Source organism: Sciurus vulgaris (assembly GCF_902686455.1).
Source record: "Sciurus vulgaris genome assembly, chromosome: 7".
Taxonomy (NCBI): domain Eukaryota; kingdom Metazoa; phylum Chordata; class Mammalia; order Rodentia; family Sciuridae; genus Sciurus; species Sciurus vulgaris.
In genome coordinates this window covers 22082171-22104923 of record NC_136467.1, presented here as the reverse complement: position 1 = coordinate 22104923, position 22753 = coordinate 22082171, and the positions used below count along the sequence as shown (strand labels likewise).

The 22753-nt window shown below is 37.9% G+C and overlaps 1 protein-coding gene across 11 annotated transcripts in view; it reads left to right on the top strand.

Moving 5' to 3' along the window:
- PHACTR2 (phosphatase and actin regulator 2) overlaps positions 1-22753 on the top strand; it is a gene marked incomplete at its 3' end in the record, with an annotated part of 255283 nt that overhangs the window by 221961 nt on the left and 10569 nt on the right. For 6 of the 11 annotated variants that reach the window (XM_079146844.1, XM_079146850.1, XM_079146848.1 and 3 more), the window contains 3 exons: positions 4451-4512; positions 7255-7392; positions 18649-18729. In XM_079146844.1, coding sequence (XP_079002970.1) covers positions 4451-4512; positions 7255-7392; positions 18649-18729 — 281 coding nt within the window. Of the gene's footprint in view, positions 1-4450; positions 4513-7254; positions 7393-18648; positions 18730-22753 lie in introns of those variants that run through there. The other 5 variants (XM_079146842.1, XM_079146841.1, XM_079146849.1 and 2 more) reach the window with 1 other exon arrangement.

Here is a 22753-nt window from a genome sequence, read left to right as displayed (position 1 = left end):
AAGAAAAATGGAATGTATTCCATGTCACCTTCCCACCAAATATTAAGTGGAAGAAAGTGCTATTGTACTCTTGCAAATAAATGTCAAAGAAAAGGCCAAAGAATCCACAAGGAAATGAATCAAACATTCCTATATTACCATTAATAATACACATTGTTGCTAGGCTTTACAAATTTCTCAATTTAAAACAAAATTATGGTCAGAGGATTATTTTTCAGTGCATTTCATTTTCCTTTGTTGTGATAGCTCTGCTTCCCTCGTGAGTTATTTATAGTTTCTCGGCACTTAAAGAGTTCTCCATTCATTTTCCTACTTTATTTTTCCATTTTATTTTTCCTTCCAGTCTCCTTGACAGGATAGTGTATGGAACTCTAATAGAAGTGAGGTTCGTAATGCCCTTGTGTATCAATGTGGTTACTAACTTCAGTGAGTTCTGAAATGGATATTTTTAAATGGAGCCTAGCTGCAGTTTTATTTATTAACTGGAGTTTCTAAAAGCTTTTTATTGTATGAAATATCAAAGAACAGGGATAGATAGAACTCTGGATAGTACTATAATAGTAATGAGCCGCTGGCAAGGGAGAAATCCCTTTCAACCAGGCTTACTGGATGACCTCTGCTCTCCAGCCTGAGTTATTTTCTTTTCTAAAGGAAAGATTTTTGTAGCATATTTATACTACAGTTGCCATAACTAAAGCAACCCAGCAATAAAGATTTAACACATGAGGACTACCATCTACCCAGCCTGTGGGATCTTTTTCCTTATGATGCATTTCTTCTATCAGTGTGTAGAAGTGCCAGTTTGAAAGAAGAAAACAATTATGGCTAGAAAATGGTAAATTTGTGTTTTGACCTTTCGGAAGAATGGTGAAAGCAACTTCTAATTTTGACAAAGAAACAAAACCCCAGAGCTTCACTGTTTTCAATAACAGGTTCCTGGGAAGCATTTGTCAAATTAAGTTTTAAGTAAACTCAAATACAGACTATAAGCTCCTAAGACCCAGAGATTAGGTCTCCCTGGATGCCTGATGCAATACCTAGAAAAAAAAAAAAAGGCCACGAAAATTCTGGGTAATTCTTTCCTGCTCCTGTGAGACAAATGTGCCAAACCACACTGGAGTTTGGTTATTTGAGGAACTGTTTCTTGGATCCAGAAATTTATTGCATGTTGATCTTAAGTGCTGTGTTGGCTTAGTACCCTCTGTTTTCCTGGAGGTTCGGAAAAGAGTGAAACACCAAAGTCAACTTCAGATTTGACTCCAGCTCTTTTTGCTTCCTTCTAAGTTCGTGTTGATTCTGGAAACAAAAGGTACATTTCCAGTCTGGAGAGGCTGATAACTGGCTCATGATCTCCTGACACAGGATGCTGTGGCCAAGGGAAGCAGATGAGAACTGGTAGAAGTTCTGTTCACCAGTTTTCCCAAGCTTTCCACTGCAGACAAGGGCCTGAATGGCTTTACTTGCAAAACATTTTGCTCAGCCCATTTGCCTCTGGATGCTTCCACACCGACTGCTCTTGTTTGTGTGTTTTACCCCCAGTTTTCTCCTCCAGCAACAATGACTCTCTGTTTAAAGAAAAATTTATGTGTGATATGGTGTTATTTTTAAGACACATATTTTAACCAGGTGATCTTTTCATGACAGTCGGGAAACTAAGTCATAAAACATTCAGCACTTCTCAAATCAGAACCCATCAGTGCTATAATAAGCATGAGTGAGTTGACAGTAAATGCTGATGGCTTTCATCAGAGACCACAGGACAAACTGATTTCTTAAGATCCTGTCCCCTATCACTCCATTCTTTATTTCTTTCCTATTTTGGTGACTCTATAGAGTTTTAAACAAATACATATATATTAAGTTATATGTAATTAGTTATATTTAATTAGTTCTATTTCAGAGCCTGTTCCTTAAAATTTAGAGCATAGAAATCAACTTTTGCTGCTTGAAAGGTCAACTTTTCTAATCAGGAAAAGTGATACATATTGAACACATCCACAGCAGGGTTAAAGAGATACTGGTATTGCTGTACTTTTCTTTCTTCTTTACTTAGCTTATCCATAAAATGCTCTGGTAACTTCCACTAGCCAGGCAGTTTCCTGTAGTGCCCACTGCTATTAAACCCCAGGCATTGTTTGTGTGTGGATGGGAAATGCTTCCTGTAACCGTCTGAAATGTCCACCCACTCAGCTCTGATGAGAGGTACTGAGAGCAAAATTTATCAATGAGCCCCATCACTTCCTTCATGAATTCCCCTCCGACTGCTTAAAGTGCCCAGGAAGGTTTACATTCTACTTCACAATTAGTCCCCTGATGAATCAAAGGGTGAAGGAAGCATGCAAAAAACTTGGTGACTTTTTATAAATACCAAGCTTAAGGCTTAACCCTGATTCTTTTTTTTTTTTTTTTAATTTTTTTGTAGTTGTCAATGGATCTTTTATTTGTTTATATGTGGTGCTGAGTATGGACCCAGGGCCTCACACGTGCCGGGCAAGTGCTCTACCACTGAGCCACAACCCCAGCCCCTTCACCCTTGTTCTTCGTAAGAGATTTTACAGTGACTCTTCAATAAGATGCCAAAGAATGATCTCGTTGGCTTCCCTCGGCCTCACCCGCTTCCTCTAATTTCTTTAGAAGTACAGTTTCCAACGTGGGAAATGTAAGGAAGCCAGTTCCTGATGTCAGAAAAGAATTCCCAGATAGTAAAATCCTGTTTACTTAATTCCACAACTGCAATTGGCCTTTTTTTTATTTTTTAAACATCACTGGCTGTCACCTAGTTGTACAATGAGCTTAACTAATATTCCCTTCCAAGAAATGTCATTTTGTGTATCTAATGAAAACTACAGTATGTTAGCTTTGAGATATATTAGATAATCCAATTTTTTTTGTCTTTGAAAAGTACCTTTAAAAAAATATAGCATAATGGCTATATAGGAAGAGTTGACTAAAATGTCCTAAGGGTTATATTTTTCTTTTTATTAATAATATTATCAAAGCTCTTGCCTTGTGAAGCTCTGGTTTCAATCACACAAACCACAAGTTTATCATTTGTCTATTAAGTGTAATTGACAATTCACAAAGTTTATCCAGTTCATAGAAGGTGGGCTTATGTCTATACTGTAAGAGTATGAATACATATGTGTGTGTGTGTGTGTGTATACATATATATATGATGTGAAGCAATTAGAAAAACCTACAGTGCATTCATGGTAAGGAATTTAAATTATAATCAAACTTGTTTGATACTCTTTTAGTTACATCATGCATTTCATGTCCTATGGGTGATTTCAGTTATATTCACTCATTGTCTAAATAACTAGACTGATCATCTTTTTTCTTACAAATCAGTATTTCAGAAGAATGTAGAAACTTTTTCCTGTCCAAAGGAGGAAAATTTATAGAGAATTAGTCTGTTCATTTAACAAATATAGATGTTACAAATATTGAATATTAATATTTTATTCATAATCTTAATGGTAGGAAATCTATTTGAATTTTTAAAACAAATATAATTATATTTTCATAGAAGAGATTTTTCTTCTTCAGCTTTCTAGTTGATCCCTTATACAATGTGACTTTCCTTCAGTTGAGTTCATGACATCACTTTCTAAAAGATGACTTTCATAAGCATTTATATCTAAGAAGTAAAATGTGTGCTCACTTGTCCACCAGATGATGAGCTCCAGGAAGCAAAAGAGAGAAGTTCCTCAAATAAGCAACCAATAAAATCTGAAAGGGTGTTTGTTTCTTTAAAAATCTTGAACTTTTTTTTTAAATCCCATCTGTTGGACAGCATTAAATTGTACTACTTGGTGAAGCACTACAGAAAGAGAAGACTTTGGAAAGTTAAAGTCACAAGAAAATAAATAATTTCCACCCACAGTACACCATAACCCCATTCAGAACATTCTGGTTTGAAAGCAAAGCCCAAAGAAATGCTTACATTCTGCTTCTATGGAAACCAAGGAAGACAGATCAAATATTTTGGTTGGACTTGAATGGAAAGCAGCAGTTCAGACATGGATTGGATGGTTTTAATTTGCTCTTTTAATATGTCTCAGATTTTTTACATAAAGGCCCGATCCAGAAGTAAAGTTTTGGGTAAATTGTGCTTTTAAGCCCATGAGATGTTCGGCAATAGAAGGCTTTCCCCAGACCATAGGCACTCTTAGGGGTTTCAGAACAGAACAAGGAATCAGGAAGCAGAAAAGGTTAAAGTTAGTAACAAGTCCTGCACAGGAAAAAGTCGTATCCACATATATGCTTGGTCTGTGTGTGTGTGTCTGTGTGTGATTGATCTTTCTGCAAAATCTTTTCACAACTTTTTTAGGATGTTAAGGAAGTGTTTAACCAGTATCAGACCCTAGTAATTGTGGCCTGGTAGACTTTTCTGATTATGAAATTATCTCTACTAAGTCATTTTCCTTTTTTCCCCCTTAATAAACAGAAAAGAATGAAGAAGAAGAACAAGAAGCAAAAATGGAACTTAAACGCAGACTCAGCCGCAAGGTGATAACAGTGTGGCTGCTAATGAGCATTCACATTGTGGATATACTGAGTTGTTGTTTTTAAATACATATCTACCCTCTGCACTCTGATGTTTAGGAATAATCATTCCTATTAGTCTACTGAATAATCATAGACATTAAAACCAATGTAATGTACACAAAATGAATCTACTTAAATTTACACATTATGTTAATTTTGAAAAGTTAATCATCAAAAGTTAATATATTTTTTACACTGAAAAAATATATTCTATGTAAAAACTTTAAAATATTTTTAAATACAAAGAGGAACAAAAAAATAAATATGACAGGGCTGAGGTTGTAGCTCAGCAGTAGAGTGCTTGCCTAGCCTGGTGAGACACTGGGTTCAATTCTTAGTACTGCATATAAACAATAAATCAAATAAAAGTCCATTGACAACTAAAAAAAAATTTTAAGCAAATATCATTATAAAAATCTGCCCTTTAGAGAACCACTATTAACCCTTAAAGGTATATATTTCCATTTTTTAAAATAGTTTTAAAAAATGCTCACACTTTCCATGTCGACTTGGAAATATTAAGTAAGAATTTCATGACCATGAAGATTTGCCACTATTCGATGTCAAAATGGGGTGATTCACTACATGAGCTTGACTGTCCAATAATCTGCTTATCACGGTACTGCCCAAATTGACAATTGGCTCTAAAACTCAGATGATTGTTTCCACCTATTTATGAAAATATAAATTTGATTCCAGGGCCATCGCTTTTTTTTTTTTTTTCTGTGTTAAAATAATAGTATTTGGAGAAATTAAGCATTCTCACATTATATATTTCATTATAAATCCTTGTAATAATTCTTCAGATATACTTCTCATACCTGGAAAAGGGCAGGGTGACTAAAATATGACACCACAGTCAAGTGTGTGGCCTGACCCACATTTTTGAGGACTGGCTGGGGAGTTCACAGCAAAGCATTCTAAGGCGGCTTCAGGAAACACTCCATTCCGTGGAAAAGTTATAGGGACTGGATTTGGAAAGTTTTAGGGTTTTTTTTTCCCTCGCAGGAAAATATCCTTAATTTGTTTCTTTTTTTTTTTTTTTTCCTTAAAGCTCCTAAATGTCAAATAATGCTCAAGCTGAAAGACTCTAAATTCAATTTCTAAGGATGTCTGTGCTAGCATTCAGTGACCCTAAAGTTACCAGCTGCAGACAAGGAGTAGCCCCCCTGCATTGCTCTGGACTCAGTTCTGGGATCCATAGGGCCTTTTTTCAACCCACCTAGGCCCCTCCATGAAGCATGTCCCCACTTTTCCCCACCGTACAGTACTCCTGCCATAGGTAGAGGGCCATCCTGTAAACACTGGGTGCTACCCAATGACTAGCACAGTTCTCACAGGAAGACTGGGTGGAGCATTTCTGGCCTGTGTGGCCACTGACCAATGGACTTGCATTCTGCCCCGTCCTTGGGCACAAGTGTTTCTCTAGCTCCTTGTTTCCATCTGTCCTAGAGAGGCAAGCATGTTAGCAGAGCAGATTGTGTGGCATCTCAGGATGTTACTAAACCACTTGGATTATTCCCTTCTTTATCTACTGCCCATCGGAGCTTGGGGAGACAGAAGCCATAGTTGCTATATCCCAGCTCCGGTGAGCTCAGGGTGTGGATCCAGGCCTTCTGCAGTCCTTGACTCCTTATAACACTAGAGCACTAATGTGCTTCAATCCCTGGTTTTTCTCAGGAGAAAACTAAGGACCAGGAAAGGATCTGTTTTTTACTCTAGAACATACACACAGTGCACCATCCCTGAACCTAAACAAGTAAGGAATGTCTCCAAAGAGGACAATCTCTGCCTATACGCAGAGTATGTGTAAGTGAGAAAAGGTACTGAAAATAGGCCCTTTAGCTATATTAGAGGCCTAGGTCCACCTGACTGGAAACACAGAGACCTCCCAACTGAAAAAGCCCCAAAAGGCTTTGGCCCTCAAGAGTAGAGACCAGATAATGCCTGTCAACCAAGGGCTAGGTTTCATTCATCTGTCAGAATTGTTTTGGTCTTATTCTTGGTCTTTTAGCAAGGACCAAGAGAGGACAGTAAATACCCACAGGGCTGGCAAGATTCATCATAATTATAAATTTGAATTGACAAGGGAACTAACTCATCGATGAGAAGAGTCGTGAAGGTTGCTGGCCGAGCACTTCTCCAGCAATGCTCCCTCCGCATCCTGCATGTGGCCTGTCTGGCAGGGGGTGAAAGTCAGCGTGAGGGTCCTTCTCTCTCGGAATGCTGATCTGCCTACAGATCCTTCACTGGACTGCTCTGTGTCATAGCTTTGTGCGTTTCTGAATTTATAGATTTTTATTCTTATTTCTGAAAGTGTCAGCTTTTGTCTTGGCCAGTGAGCCACCACTCCAGCCATCCTGAAGCTGGGTTACTATCAGGTCTGCATGTTCCTGTAGGGGTGACAGATAGGCCTTTATCTCAGTGCCAGGCAAGTTGGGGGAAATAGTATAATGCTCATGGTTGCCAAAGATGTGACCTATCTAACAATGATGATTTTTATAGTCTCAAAAATTAGGGCACACTGCTTTCTAGTTCTCATTACAAATTCCCAAGATGATGCTGCCTTTTTTTTTTTTTTTTTCGATACCTGAAAGTGACCTTATTTAACCATAACTTTGAAGTGTTCTCTGTAGAAAACTTGCTACTATGAAGCTATAAACGGTTTACTGATCTCCACCTTTTCCCTCTTTCCTCCTGCAGCTGAGCCTGAGACCCACAGTGGCAGAGCTACAAGCTCGAAGGATCCTGCGGTTTAACGAGTATGTAGAAGTCACCGATTCCCCAGACTATGACCGCCGGGCGGACAAGCCCTGGGCCAGGTTGACACCTGCAGACAAGGCAAGAATCCCACTGGCTTTTGTGTTGATTACACTGCTTTTCCAAAAGCTCAGTTCTCACTTCCCCTGGTCATGCTAGGGGGCCAGCTCTTACCCAACAGTCCAACAGTTTTCTGCCTCTGATTATTTAAACTGCTTAAATGATGTATTTAGTAATAGCAATGTAGTTCTTCCAAATAAATCTCAGGGAAAACTAGTCCTTGGTTACCATGTAACCTGCTTTCATTCAAACCCGGATAAAAAGGGCTTTCCCACAGCCAGGGTTTATTCCTTACTCATAAAACATATAACTTATACAATTTATCATTCTAAAGAAATATGAGAACTACAGAAAACTGGCACTCTTCTATAAATGGCCAGAAAATAAACGTTTTAGGCTTTGTGGGCCATACAATCTTTCTTGCAATTGCTCAGTTCTGCCACCGTAGGATGAGAACAGCCATAGAAAATATCTCATTGAATAGATGTATGTGTGTTCCAATAAAACTTTATTTACAAAGACGGATGGCAGGCCAGATTCAACTTGCCCACCACAGCCATGAAATAGCACCTCTTTGTGCTTGGGCTTTGCCTCTTGCTAATTATTATGAGATTAAACCTATTTTTGTATGCCTGTTGAGATTAAGGTTCCACTTCTGTGAAGTGCCTTGTCTTTTGCCCATTTTCTTTTGGGTAGTCAATTTCTTGTTGATTATAGAGGTTCTTCATATATTCTAGTTATATATGTTACAAGTAAATATGTAATATATATTATATATATAATATAATCATATATATTATTATATATTATATATAATATAATTATTATATATATTATTTATATATAAATATATATTTATATATAATTATTTATATATAAATATAATATATATTATATATAATTATATATAATGTATAATATATAAATATATAATATATATTATATATATAATATAATTCTCCCATTTTATGACATTTCAACTCTGTGTATGGAATCTTCTGATAAAAAAAGGATTCCTTAATATGGTTGACTTCAATAGCCTTTTTTATGACTTATGATTTTATCTCTTAAAATAATGATGTTTTATCTCATTTATGGAAGCTAGACCAAACTAAGGGGAAAGCAGGGGGTCCCATGAAAATAGAGGGGAGATTAGTGGAGCAGAAGGGGATTGAGGGGGAGGGAGAAGGGGTGGGAAAAAAGAGGAATGGTGGAATGAAATTGATCAAATTGTGCTTTGTGCATATATGAATATACCACAGTGCATTTCACTTTTATGTGTATTTATAAAGCACTAATTTTTAAAAATTATAAATAAATAGAAGGAAGATTAGGGGAGTGAAGAAAGGGAGTTGGGGGAGGGAAGAGGAAAGGGAAGGGGGTGTACTGGGGAGTGAGGAAGAGATTATATTCCATGCTTATATGATTATGTCAAAATGAACCCCAAGATTATATATAACTATAACGTACTAATAAAAACCAAAAGAAGTCTTCCCATTCTGAAATCAGAACTATATCCCCCATAGTGTCTTCTAAGCCTTTATTGTTTTGCTTTTCACATTTAATTTCTTGATTTATCTGGAATTAATTTTGGAGGGGAAAAGATAAGGTATGCCTTTAGTTTTGTTGATAATCTCTGCTTATTTCTTTTCTATGTCATTACAGTAGTCTCCCTCTATTTGGGGTTTCAGTTGACTAATAGTGGAAAATATTAAATGGAAATTTCCAGAAATAAACAATCCATGTTTTAAATTGTGTACTGTTGTTCTCAGTAGCAAGATGAAATCTCCAGTTGTCCTGCTACCTACCACTACATCCCACCCAGGATATGAATCATCCCTTTGTCCAATATATTTATTCTGTATACACTACCCACCTATTAGTCACCTAGTAGCCATCTTGGTTATTAAATGGACTGCCAAGGTGCCTCAGTGCTTATGTTCAGGTAATCCAATAATTATTCTATTTTATTATTAGTTATTGTTGTTAACCTCTTAGTGTACCCAATTTATAAATTCAACTTTATCATGAGTATGTATGTATAGGAAAAAACAGTATATTTTGGGTTTGGTATCCATGGTTTCAGGCATCCAGTTCAGGTCTTAGTACATACCCCCACAGATAAAGAGAGACTACTGTATTTCTGTAATTGCTCTTTTTTCTTCTTTCTAAATTTTCTGGCTTTATTTAACTTGTTTGTTTCTAACTTAAGGAAACTTCCCTATATCATAAAATTTATCCTTTCTTTTTTTGAGGTGGTGGTTACTGGGGATTGAACCCAAGGGCACTTAACCACTGAGCCACATCCCCAGTCCTTTTTATATTTTATTTTGAAACAGGGTCTTGCTAAGTTGCTTAAGGCCTCACTAAGTTGCTGAGGCTGGCTTTGAACTCTGATCCTCCTCTTTTGGCCTCCTAAGCCGCTGGGATTCTAGGCATGAGCCACTGCACCCGGCCTTCCTTAATTTTTAAAATAAGCACTGAAGACTGTAAACTACCATGTATATCAGTGATTCGCCACCTTGGCTGCACAATGTTATCACCTGGGGAGCGTTAAAAATGTGGATGTGTGAGATTGTGATTTAATTGTCTGGGATGTATTGGTCAGTAATTATAAATGTCTTATTTATCTTTGAAAACAATATGCGTTCAACAGTCCTGGGTGTGGTATTCTAAATGTGTCTGTAAGATCAAGCGAGTTAGTTATTCAGTTTTTTTTTTTAGTTGTAGTTGGACACAGTACCTTTATTTTATTTATTTATGTGGTGCTGAGGATCAAACCCAGTGCCCCACGCATGTGAGACAAAGCACTGTACCACTGAGCCGCACTCCTGCCCAGTTATTCAGATTTTTATATCCTTATCTTTCTGTCTGCTTGATCTGTAAGGTAATAAGACAAGTTAAACCTCCCACTGTTTGGATTTTCCCCTTCTCATGATTCTGTCACTTTTGCTTTATACATTCTGAGGTGTGTCATAGCGCTTAGGATAACTTCATTTTCCTGACTAAACCTTTGTTATGAGACTCTATCTCAAGAAATGCCTTTTGTTATAAAGTTTGTTTTACTCAACATAATGTTTTAACTGGATTTTCGAAATGAGTTACATTAGGCTACCTTGGGACTATGAATTCAGGCTGCCAACCTACATGTTGGCTGACATGGATTCAAATTCTCAGCTAGCATGTACACCCCAACACTCCCCTGCCCCACTTATTGAACACCTGCATACGGTTTTCTTTGCTGTCCTTCGAGTATGCCATTGGCTCCTGCTTTATGGAGGGAGGATTATTTATTTGACTTGGGCGGTCTCTTGTCTTCCCCATCCCCGCAGGCCATGGAATGACTTCTTAGGTTCAGGCTTAATACACTTGCCCCCAAGGTTAAGAACATTTTCATTGTTTGTTGACCTTCTACTCTGGGCTTTTTTGTCATTTACCCTTTTTTATGGAACTAGTTTTTACTGTTTTAGCAGCTGTTGAATGCGTTTAAGTCGATTTTTTAATGCTATGTTTAGCATGTTCTTTTCAATAGAAGACTGAATCAAGGAATCTTAGGTGCCATTCTGCAAGAAATGGTGTACGCCTTTGTGTGTGTTTTTCTTTCAGCTGTGGGTCTTTGGTTACTCACATCTCATTTAGTGGCTCCTAACTGGCTGTGTTCCAGTCACTGTTTCTGTGCAATAAACCCTAAACCTAGTGGTTGAAGACAGCGACTATTTCATTGCATCTTATAGATTTCAGAGGTTGAGATTTGGTCAGGGGTCAGTTAGGCAGTTCCTGTGCTTCTCCTGAGGTTGCTTTTGGTCACTGAGTGTCACTCAGCTGACCGATGGGCTACTCTGGAGGCTATAGAATGGCTTCCCCACCATGTCTGGTGTCAGGATGGCTCAGAAACTGGGCTCAGCTGGGACTATTCACCAAACTACCTGCACATGTACTCTTACTTGGTGGCTGGCTTCCCTCAGAGCAAGTTTTCCCAGAGAGCCAGGTAAAAGCTACCTGGCCTTTTCTGATGCAGCTTTGGAAAGCACACAGCCTACATTATATGGTGTAATGTGCTTCACTACATTCTGTTAGTTATAGGCAAGTTATAAGGCCAGCTCAGATTCAAGGAAAAGGAAATCAGCTCTGTCTCTAGACAGGGAAAAATGTGCACTGACGGTTTTAGCCATCTTTGGAAAATATAGTTTGCTACACCCACCATTACCAGCTGTCTTATTACTCAAATGCTGAACTCTAGAAAGGCAGGAAGGGCCAGGTAAATGAATAAAAAGATCACAACAGGTGTAAAGTGTACAAGCAGTGAGAATCTGAATGGTTAACCAGCCTCAGGCAAACTACACTTCTCATACCCTAGAATAGTCCTTCCTAACGCTTGTCTGTTGTTGGGCAGTGAAGCTCATCCATCTCTTTTAACTATAACAGAGAGGACTTTAAAAAAACTGTGTTGAAACAAAAATATGTTTTTTGTGTCAGACCCCTAGGCTGCAGGGGAGATGGGCTTAGTCAGGGTTTCTCCTGCAGCGCTGGTATTTTGAAGGCACAGAACTTTCACATCTCCACAGCAGATCCAGCCTTAAGATCCAGAGCAGAGCAGGAGTCCGTCCCTGTTCACAGGGGAGACTCATTGGCTTCCTCTGACATCTCTTGCATTTCTCCTGAGACTTTTTAAGGTATAAAGGACATGTTCAGAACTAGATTTGTGTGTGTATGTGTATCTGTGTATGTTTTCTAAAAGAATTTCTTTCAGGCACAAAAAAAATTACGTATACTTTTTAAAGGTAGAAAATAGAAAAGAAGGCAACAATTTAATATGCTGTTTAAATGTAGTATATTATACATCCACAAGTGATGTGTATTCATTGACAAACATCAGAGTATCCAAAAATTCAAAAAGAAGAGACTAATAATTAAAATGTGCATATCTGTATTTTTAAAATTGGTGCATTATAACTATACATAATAGTGGGATTCAATATGCCATATTTGTACATAGTGCACAGTATTCTTAATAATTTAAAAAACATATTCTACATAACAGAAAAATTAAGTTGTCTCCTCTAATTATTAAAAAATAAGTATAATGAACTATTGCTTATGACTCAGAGATACTAAAACCGTGTAGCATGATTGTGTATTTTATTTTAGAATGAGAATAACACAGGCTAATCATTATTACAGCAAGCTGTTCTGGGTTTCTGATGCTTTTTACCTTAAAATAAACCACTTCATAATATATATTGATTCAATTCTAAATAATGTATTTTATTCAGTAAGTTAATTGGTATAAAAATGTGTTATTTAACTGCTATGTTAAAGTGAGTTTAACTTTTGAACTCTGTATTTCATTTCATTAAAAAAAATTTTTGAAAAACAATATTTCCCATCTCTGCTCTCAAATAAACAGACCTGCCTGTCTAAAGGAACCCTCCTTTCTCTATTGGTGCCACTTCCACAGCCCTATTAGGATACCACCTTGTGAGCCAGGCATGGTGGTGTACACCTGTAAGCCCAGCTACATGGGAGGTCCAAATGGGAGGTCACTTGAGCCCCCAAGTTCAAGACTAGCCTGGGTAACATACCAAGACAAGAAAGGAAGGAAGGAAGGAAGGAAGAGGGGGGAGGCAGGGAGGAAGAGAAAGAAAAAAAAAAAAGGAGAGAGAAGAGAATAAAGAGAGAGAGAGAGGAGAGAAGAGAAAAAAGAGAAGAAAAGAAAAAATATACACCACCTTGCATTGTAAAGATCAGTAGTCAGTCACAATCAGTCAATCACCAATTAATGCCTGTTCTGTGAGATACCTTGACAGGGTGCTGTGGGGAAATATGGTACTTTTGTTAAACTGTTCAAACTGGGAAAGAGAAGTGGTAGGAGAAGTGCCTTAATAACTGTAAGCTTGATTAGTTTAATTCAGCCTTAAAATAAAATTTTCAATTTTAGAATATGTGTGCTTAGGTAGAGATAAATGAGCCAGCCCTAAGATGATAGACTGGTTTTCTTAGTACATTTTATATTACTATTCCATAAAACCACAGACTAGTTAATTTATAAGGAAAAGAAATTTATAGGAAGATAGGAAGTCCAAGGTAGAGAGGCCACAACTGGTAAAGACCTTTGTGCTCCATCATTCATGGCAGAAGACAGAAGGGCAAGAGAGCACAAGACAGCAAGAGAGAGAGCTTTTAAACAACCCATTCTTGGGATAACTAACTCACTACTGTGATAACAGCACTATCCATTCATAAGAACAGCACCCTTGTGACTTCATCACCTCTAATTAGGCCCTGCCTCCCAACACTGTTGCCGTGGGAATTAGGTTTCCAACACATGGATTCAGAGAACACATGCAAGCCATAGGTAGAGCCAGAAAAGGCCATTCGATAGGCTCGCTTGGTAGTTACCATCTCCATGGGTTGGAGCATGGAAGATCTAGAGTGGAGAGGAGAGAGCCCACTTTGGAGCTGGGGGTTCTGGGTATGATTCTTGACTTATCCACTTAGTTTGTGGCCCTAGTTGTTTAACCCAAGCGCCCTCACTAGTAAGGCAGAATCAATTATATCTCTTGAGAATTATGTAGAATATCTGTCTTGACCCAACTCATCAGCTCTTTTCAGTGTTTCATTCATAATCAGGCTTAGAATTCAAGCTTTGTTCCCCATTGGTGACATTTTCATTATTTATTGAAGATTCAACTTACAGTTTAGTCTAAATTTTTCGAGTAAAAGAGAATGCAAAGTTTTTCAGATGATCCATGGATTTGCCAGTGGGTCACACAGTAATCATTCATTAAATCCCTTACAATATGTTAAATTTTCTCCTAGACTCTAGGGATACAAGGATGAAGAGAACATACTGTCTTTTCAGGAATGCACCGTCTAAATAGGTCTTAGGAAAGACTGAGATTTTTAGCCTTCTATAGTATAGTCTTTGGCCAGTTCATGTTTGCCTTGGTAGCAGAAGGAAGTCTGTTTACCTTCGCCATGGCATTGAACTAATGAGTAGTCAAGAAGTCCGCTCTGTATTCCACATCATAATTCTACTGGAAAAGTTAAACAGAATGTATCAAAATGGAAATTTTTGTTAATTCTAGCCTCACACCCTTGCTGTTTGAGAAGATTGCAGAGTTCGCATAGTCAACAAATCTGCTGGTGCTTCGAAGTTCAGGATATGTCCTAAGCTTACTGGGGCTGATGAAGCAGAACTTCTGTAACTACTCACCACCAGCCAATTTTATACCTAGTTTCAGTCATTTTCATTTCCTTTTTCCTTTCTTTAATTCTCACAATACCAAAATTTAACTACATATTTGGTCTCAATGCTGTCTTTGGGTGTTTTGGGGTTGTGGCGTCTATCCTAGAAATACCTAGTTTGAGCTCAATAGGTTCCCATGGTGACCCAACCCAGCCCCATTTGTCTTCCAATCCCATGACCCCAGCCCACATTTTTCTATCTCATATCTTTCAAAAAAATCAGTCCCATTTATAGTTATGTGAAAAGCATTAGGTCTAAAATCTGATCTCATTTTTAAAGAAGAAAGTTAAGATTATGGACAGGCATTTCACTAATAATAAAAGGTCTTAATTACTTTTTCCCCCTCTTGTTAATCCCTCTCAAGAAATCTTTCTCTTTATTCCAAAAAATTAACTCTTGGCATTCATTCTTCAGTGAATTTTTTAAATGAATTTTGCATTTCCTTTATGTTCCATAGTTACGTCTTTCCGATATATTTCTCAAACAACTAGTCCCTGCAATTTTGCATAACATTCATTGCCACATCGCTCACATAACTGACTCACAATTTCTAATTACAAGCCAGCGCCCAGAGCATGGAGCTCTGAGGCAATTGTCTGGATGTTCTGGATCTTGAAGCTCATTTTATTGGAAAGTGTGTAGGACCTGAGGCCTGTGTAGGGGTCCTATCCTCCTCACTTAGTGCCCACTTGATCTCCAGCAGGTCTCATGAGTGTCTAGGCCTCTATTTTATTTTCTAGAAGATAAAAATCATAGAATAGGATTCACATTAACTACAGCTTTGTAACAAACAACCCAAGGCCAAGTGACTTAAATAAACTCTTATTTTGCTCACTTCAGGTAGGATGAGGGAACTAGCCCAGCTCAGAGGCTTGTTTCTGATCTGCATGGTATCCTCATCAGTAAGATGCTAGTACCAGATTCCACTTCCAGGAACATGTCTGTGCCTTCTTGCGCCTTGGTACACTCACTTACTGTCTCATCCCCCATCTGCTCTCCTCTCCCCCGACCACCACCTGCTCTGTCTACATAGCATCTCATCCTCCAAGGCCTTTGTACTTGGGATTTCTCCCAGTGTGGTGTACTGAGAGTAGTCACATGTTTTTACATGGTAGGTGGCTTCCAAGAAGCAAGAGGTGCCAGGCTAGGAAAGGGCTACACCCCAGACTGACAGACACAGGTATCACCTCATCTGTGTTTTGTTACTCGAAATAGTTATAGGACTTGCCCAGATTCAAGGCTGGAGAGCCAGACTCCACTCTTGATGAGGGAAGGTAAGGTCACATTACAGATGAAAATGAGGGCTGCATCCATAAGTGTTTGGCTCTTTGCAGAAAAAAACATGTGTGTAGGTATATGGTCATTAGAGGACCATAAATTTCATTAATATAAAGGATGTATAGTACACAATTTATAATTGTACTGGTTTTTAAATTCCACATCCTAGTCGATTTCCTCAGAATGCTTTCATTGGCCTTTGCCAAACTCTTAGAACAATAGGCAACTTACTATTGCAAGTGAGGACTTTTGTCTTGTTTATCTTTGAGTCTTTTTCAGTGACATCTTCTTGAACTCTAGTATTTAGAAATTTAAAATGAACATTGGCAGGCTTTTTGCCCTATTCAAATGAAAATTCTTCCTTTCAAGGAAGAACTTCTTTTAGATGTAGATTGTGAATGGTGTAGAGCATCTTCAGTTTTTTCAGCTTCTGGTTCTAGAAATCAGTTTTCCTATAAATGAAAATGAAGTAATTATAAGTCACAGTCACAAACCAAAATAATTTATTTTTGAAAGCCTCATAATAATAATTTTATTGATAGCTTTACAGTTTACAGAGTACTTTCAAATATGTCCTTGGATTAATACTGATAATATTGTGAGGAATCCTCATTTGCATTTTCTAGGTGAATATAATAGTCAGTTTTCTGTCACTGTAACAAAATACCTGAGGCACTTATCTTATAAAGAGAAGAGGTTTATTTTGTCTCACAGTTTTGGAGGATCCAGTTCAAGATCAAGTGACCTCGTGAATCTGGGCCTCTGGTGGAGGCTCCAGATGACAATGGTGGATAGTACATGGTGGAGCAAACCACTTACATCATGAACCTGAAAAACAAAGAAAACACAGGCCAGAGTCTTCGGAGGCATATCACCAGTGATCTAAGGACCTCCCAATAAGGCCCTGCCTCCTGAAGGTCCACACCGTCTCCCAATAGCACTACCCGAAGAACACACCTTTAACACATGGACCTTTGGGGGACACTTATCCAAAACACAGCAATGGGAAAACTGAGGCCTGGGAGCAAAGTGACTTGCTGGGGACCACACTGCTGTTGAAGGACAGCCAGATCTAGAATCCATGTCTTCTGACTGCAAGTGTAATGCTTTTCACATGTTCGAGTAAAACCTCATGTCTGGAGAAGAAACTTAAAATGAACATTGGCAGGATTCTCTGCTCCTATCCAAATTAAAATGCTTGCTTTCAAAGAAGCACTTCTTCTAGATGTGAATCGTGAATGATATGGAGCATCTTCAGTTTTTCCAGCTTCTGGTTCTGAATCAGTTCTTACAGCCATGTCACAGAGGACACAGGCACACAGACATTTCTGTGCTTTCTTTAGGTATTCCACAAAGCAGTAGTGTGAATTATACCACAGTTCCACTCCCAGCTTCCCCATAGGAACTACAGGGGCTGAGGAGTGTCTGTGGGGAGAAGAGACGTCTGAGTCAACGGGACTCACAAAACACTGGAAGGCACATTGGAGGGAAGCTTGTGGGTTCACAGTGATCGGTGATGGGAGAGAGCCCTCCAGGCTGCTTCTGTCTTTTCCCTTTTCTAAAATTCGTTATTTTCCGACCACAAAGCAGATTTTCTTATCTCTCAGCAAAGTCACTCTCTGTGGTTTATATTGTCACTCTGTGTTTTGACTGAAGAGTCCATTTTTGCCTAGAGGTTTCAGGGGTATTTTATTAGTACTTTAAAAAGAAAAAAAAAGACACCTGAATAAGATATTCTTCGTAGAAAAATGAGGAAATAAGTAAAAACTTGAAACCAAAAATCATGCACTATCCAGTCACTGTTCGTTAACGGATAACCAAGGTTAACATTTTGACAACTTTCTCGGCTTTTCACTCTGAATGGCATAGGCACCTCTTTGTCCACCAAAGTTTACATGGCACAGGTTGTGTTCTTTAAATAGTAATGCATCTTATTTGATATTTTCCTTGAGCAGCTTTGCCCACTGTGCTGAAATTTCAAGTTCTGTTTATCTAAACTTTCAATATTAAAGAATAAATAGCAACTGCCTTCCCAGTAGCTCTGTGGCAGCACGTCAAAGCCATGTTACTGTGGGCGGTATTAAGTGCAGAACTTTCGTAGGAATCTGATACTGTTTCTCAGAAAATCTCATGCCCGGCACTTTCTTGTGGTCATCGAGGTGGGGGATATTCTGTATGACTCATGGCCCAGGCTGAGGATGAGTCTAGCCAAGGGCCCCCTCCCCTGCTCTTTGTCAAAGACACTCCAAGATGTGGATCCTCCTTGTAGTTTGACTTTACACCTTAAATATCCCTCATCTGAAATGCTTGGGACCAGAAGTTTCTCTGGTTTGAGAATTTCTTCATACTTGGGAATATTTCCATACATATAATGAGATATGAAGGGGATGGAACCCAAATCTAAACACGATTCACTTATGCTTCATCTACACTCAGCTCCAAGGTCATTTCATGCAATATTTTTTTGTGATGATCATGAGGTCAGGTGTGAAATTTCCCTCTTGTTCCTTGGTATGGACACTCCAAAGCTTTCAGATTTTAAGCATTTCTAATTTCAGATCTTCAGATTAGGGATGCTTGACCCATAATGTGATATTACATTTATTATTATACCTTTACCTGGTGGAAATGAGGAATTCCTTTGTTGTGGACATTTCTTAAAAGGATGTCTGTTTCATTGATGCTATATACACTTGTGGAAATATGGGACCTAAGTAGTCAGTTTACTTATTTTTTTTTTCCCTGTTTAGGCAGCAATAAGGAAAGAACTAAATGAATTTAAAAGCACAGAAATGGAAGTACATGAAGAGAGTCGACAGTTTACAAGGTAAGTACTCAAAATGCAACGTAACATATTGCAGATACTTCAGATGGTTAAATTTAATGTTTGGTCTATTTTAATCACAAATAAAAATTATAAATAGTTTAGCATAAAATCTTCTCAGGAACATTTCTGCTTCTCCCATATTCATCCTTCTTTGCTTTCACAGGTGACTTAACAGTCGGTAAGTCAGTTTTAAAGATATGACCAGATAAGATTATGAATAACACTGAAACTAACCAGTCTGAATAAGAATTTCTAAAATTAATTTTTTTTTCTTTCAAAGAAGTCTGAATCATTCCTAAGGGCTACATTTTTGTTCCCTTTTTAGTTTCATTTTCTGGGCCAAAAAACAAGTATCAACATCGTTCATTCTGCTCCTGAGCAGGCTTTTAAAGTTCTGTGCCCAGAACAGATGCTGGTGACAGTCAGTGTGGGCACATATGTGTCACCTTGGGCTCACAGTAGACATTATTTAGGATAGAAACTGAATTTTCAAATGGTACAGCTTAGCATGGGAATCCAGTTTCTCTGGTACCACAGATGACTGTTAGGTTAGTTTCCCATTACTGTAACAAATACCTGAGATAATCAACTTATAAAGAGAACAGGTTTATTTTGGCCCACAGATTTGGATGTGTGAACCCATGATTTGTAGGCCCCATTGCTTTTGAGCCTGTAGAGAGACAGCATATCATGGTGGCATCAAGTGTCAAAACCATTCACCTCCTGGCTGGGGAGCAGAAGAGAGACAGAAAGAGACCAGAATCCCACAACCCCTGAATGGCTTTCTCTCAGAAACTGGAAGACCTACCCCAAGACCTCACCTCTTAAAACTTCCACCACCACCTACTATTAGGGCCAAGCTGAGCACCAAGTTTTTAATACAGGGGCCTTTGGAGAACACTTAAGATCCAGACTGTAACAACTATAATCCTACTGTTTGTCCTCCCAGAACCCTTCGACTTCACAGGCGACTAAAACCAGAAGGGACCAACATGAGTGACCATATTGTCTGATCCCCACTCATCACAGGTGTTCTATTAATTTCTCTCTCACAGGTATATGTGCTTTGCTTTCTGTAACAGGTGTATTCCTAAAAACTTGCACAGAAATCAAATCCTTAAATTGAATTAATGTTAAAAGATACCAGGACAGATGCTTACATAAGGAAGGCCACGTTCTGTCTTTTCAGAGAACAAAAGCTGCTGTAAACTAGAAACACCTCTGTAGGGCAGCCATTTGTCAGGATGCTCCTGTTCCTGTAGTGGTTCCTGGTGGTGTGGGGGCGCTTGGTGCTGGGAAAGGAAGTAGCAGTAAACTCGGTATTTAATAGCAAACCCCTTCCACAGAGCTCATGGTGAACAGTTCCTCATATGTTAGTCTAATGTACAGAAGAAACTCCCCTGTGTCTAAGGGACATTGCTTCTTCATTTGTCTGTTTCCTCTTAGATCCTGTTTGTGTTTGCACACAGGAACTTCTGCCCTCTTGAAGTGTGGTTTTGCCCTCTTCAAGGGCTCTCTCCTATTATAATCCACTCTTAGACGAGTAACAGCCTAACTTATATTCTCCCTGCCTCTTCTGGGGTCAGGAAAAGTTCATGCTAAAATGAGACACCTGAAGTTGTACTTCTCAGTAAAGTTGATCATAAGAAAGGGGTGGAATATTTATGGTGACACTGAGCTGGCAAGGGCCTCTGGGTAATTGGCAAATGGCTTGTGCTCATGTCCTTCAGACCTGACCCCTGAGCTACAGTGACTGCCCTCAGCCCACTCTTTGTCATTCAGGATGGTCTCTGATAATCTTATTTTCATTTAATAGCACAATGTGAGGAAAAATTACAACAGACAATAACCAAATAAAAAACAATGCATTTTTTGTGAATTTCTCATTTTTCGAAAAGTAAATATTTATACTGAAAGGGGTTCCTCCTAACCTATTAAACGATGTGAACAAATATACCAAAAGTAGATACTGGGAGAAGTCGGGGTCATTTCCTTTTTAATACGTGTACTTTGATGTAGAAAGAGAACATATTTTAATTAAGGATTCAGGTAGTACAAAAGTTTATCATGAAACTTTTCAAAGTTTATCAATGAAACCCACTTCCATTCCCCAAGGGAAGCACTAGTACAGACTTGAGGTAAATCCTTCCAGACATGTTTCTGTGCACCTATGTATATAGTAGAAGTGTACACACGTGTTTACATGCACCGTCTCATGCACGAACACAGCATCTAGAAAGTTCTTCCATATTAGTGTATACCAAACTCATATGAATGACTCGGTGGCATCTCATAGATAATGTACAATAAATTATTCAACAGTTACGTGATTGATGGATGTTTATGGGGGTTTCGGTTTTTCATTATCAAACACTGCTACCTTGACTTTGCACATGTATCTCTAGGTGCACATGCCAGTATTTCTGTATTAGACCCATTAATAGATTTGCTAAGTCTTTGGATTTTTTTTTTTTTTTTTTTTTTTTTTTTTTTTTTTACATTTTCAAAAGATACTGTTCTGTTATGTTCCTGACCCATAGTTGTTGAGCATGCCAAGCCACTTATTCCTACTAGTCAGTATTTGGGGAGTGGTTGGGAGATTTATATTCCAAAGGATAAACAGTAATATTCTGTTTCATTGATTTCTGTGAAATTGGACATCTTTACTTATGTTTACTGAACATTTTATTTTTGATGTGCTTATTCAAAACCTTTGACCAATTTGGGGGGGTTGTCTTTTTTATGTGAATTAGTAAAATCCCCTTAGATATTATAGATATTGGCCCTTTGAATATAAATGCCATGGTATTTTTTTCCAATCTGTTGTTAACCTTGAGAATTTTTAAATGATTTTTGTTTAAATTTTGCATATTCATGTCTTTCCATGTTACTTTTTACTTCATTGATTGTCTTGTGGAAGGAGACAAAGATTTTAAAACTACTTATTTCAACTTTTATATATGCTTTATGCTTTTTTATGCTTAGAACTTTTATCCATTGGACATTTATTTATGTATATGATTCAAGAGAGTAAACCAACTTTACTGTTTCCTGAATCAATAGTGTGTTGTCTCAATACCATTAATTTCCCCCTCGATGTGAAATCCTTTTTTATAATGTATACGTTGGTCAATTTCTGAATTTCTTATTATGTTCTAATGAGCTATTTGTCCATCCCTACTGCGTCACTGTTTAATTAGCATAGATTTGTAGTGTTTTTATAGATGGGATATTTCTTTCACCTCCAAAATTCTACTGACTGCCGGGCGTAGTGGCACACATCTGTAATCCTAGCAGCTCAGGAGGCTGAGGCAGGAGGATTGTGAGTTCAAAGGCAGCCTCAGCAACTTAGCAAGACCCTGTCTCAAAATAAAAAATAAAATTGTCTGGAGATGTAGCTCAGTGGTTAACCAACCCTGGGTTCAATCCCCATTACTAAAAAAATAAATCTATTGGCTATTTCTCTATATTTTCTCATTTAAAGAAATTTAGACTATGCTTGTTAATAAAATGGACTGTTGATATCCTTAGTGTTTAAGTAAATATTAATAGATGCAAGTAGAATAAGCTTTGGGAGATAACTGCTGATATCAAAGGTAAACTTTAAAAGATTTCCAAAAACAATATTGATTAACACTCTTTAAAATGTCTTTCCAGATAAGGAAAAATTAAATATTCATATCACCAAAATAAATATGCCTTGCTTAAGTAGTCTTCAAAACTTGGCAGTAAAGCAAATATCTACTGCTATTTTTCCATTAATTTATATGACATCATTAGAGTTGCATTCCAGTGGGGAAATATTTTTGGCTTTGAAGACAAAAATTGTGCTTATAGTTTTCAAATTGTTTTCAGTATTTCTTTAAAGAGAAAAAAAAATGAGGGAAATGCTTCTGTTTCTAACCAAATAATACAAAAATATGGTAATCTTTTACATTTAGAAAATGGCTCATGTGAAAGATAGTGCTACTCTCAGCACCAGCCACCCTTGGGGGTATAAACACACCATGAATCATTACCTAGCCTTT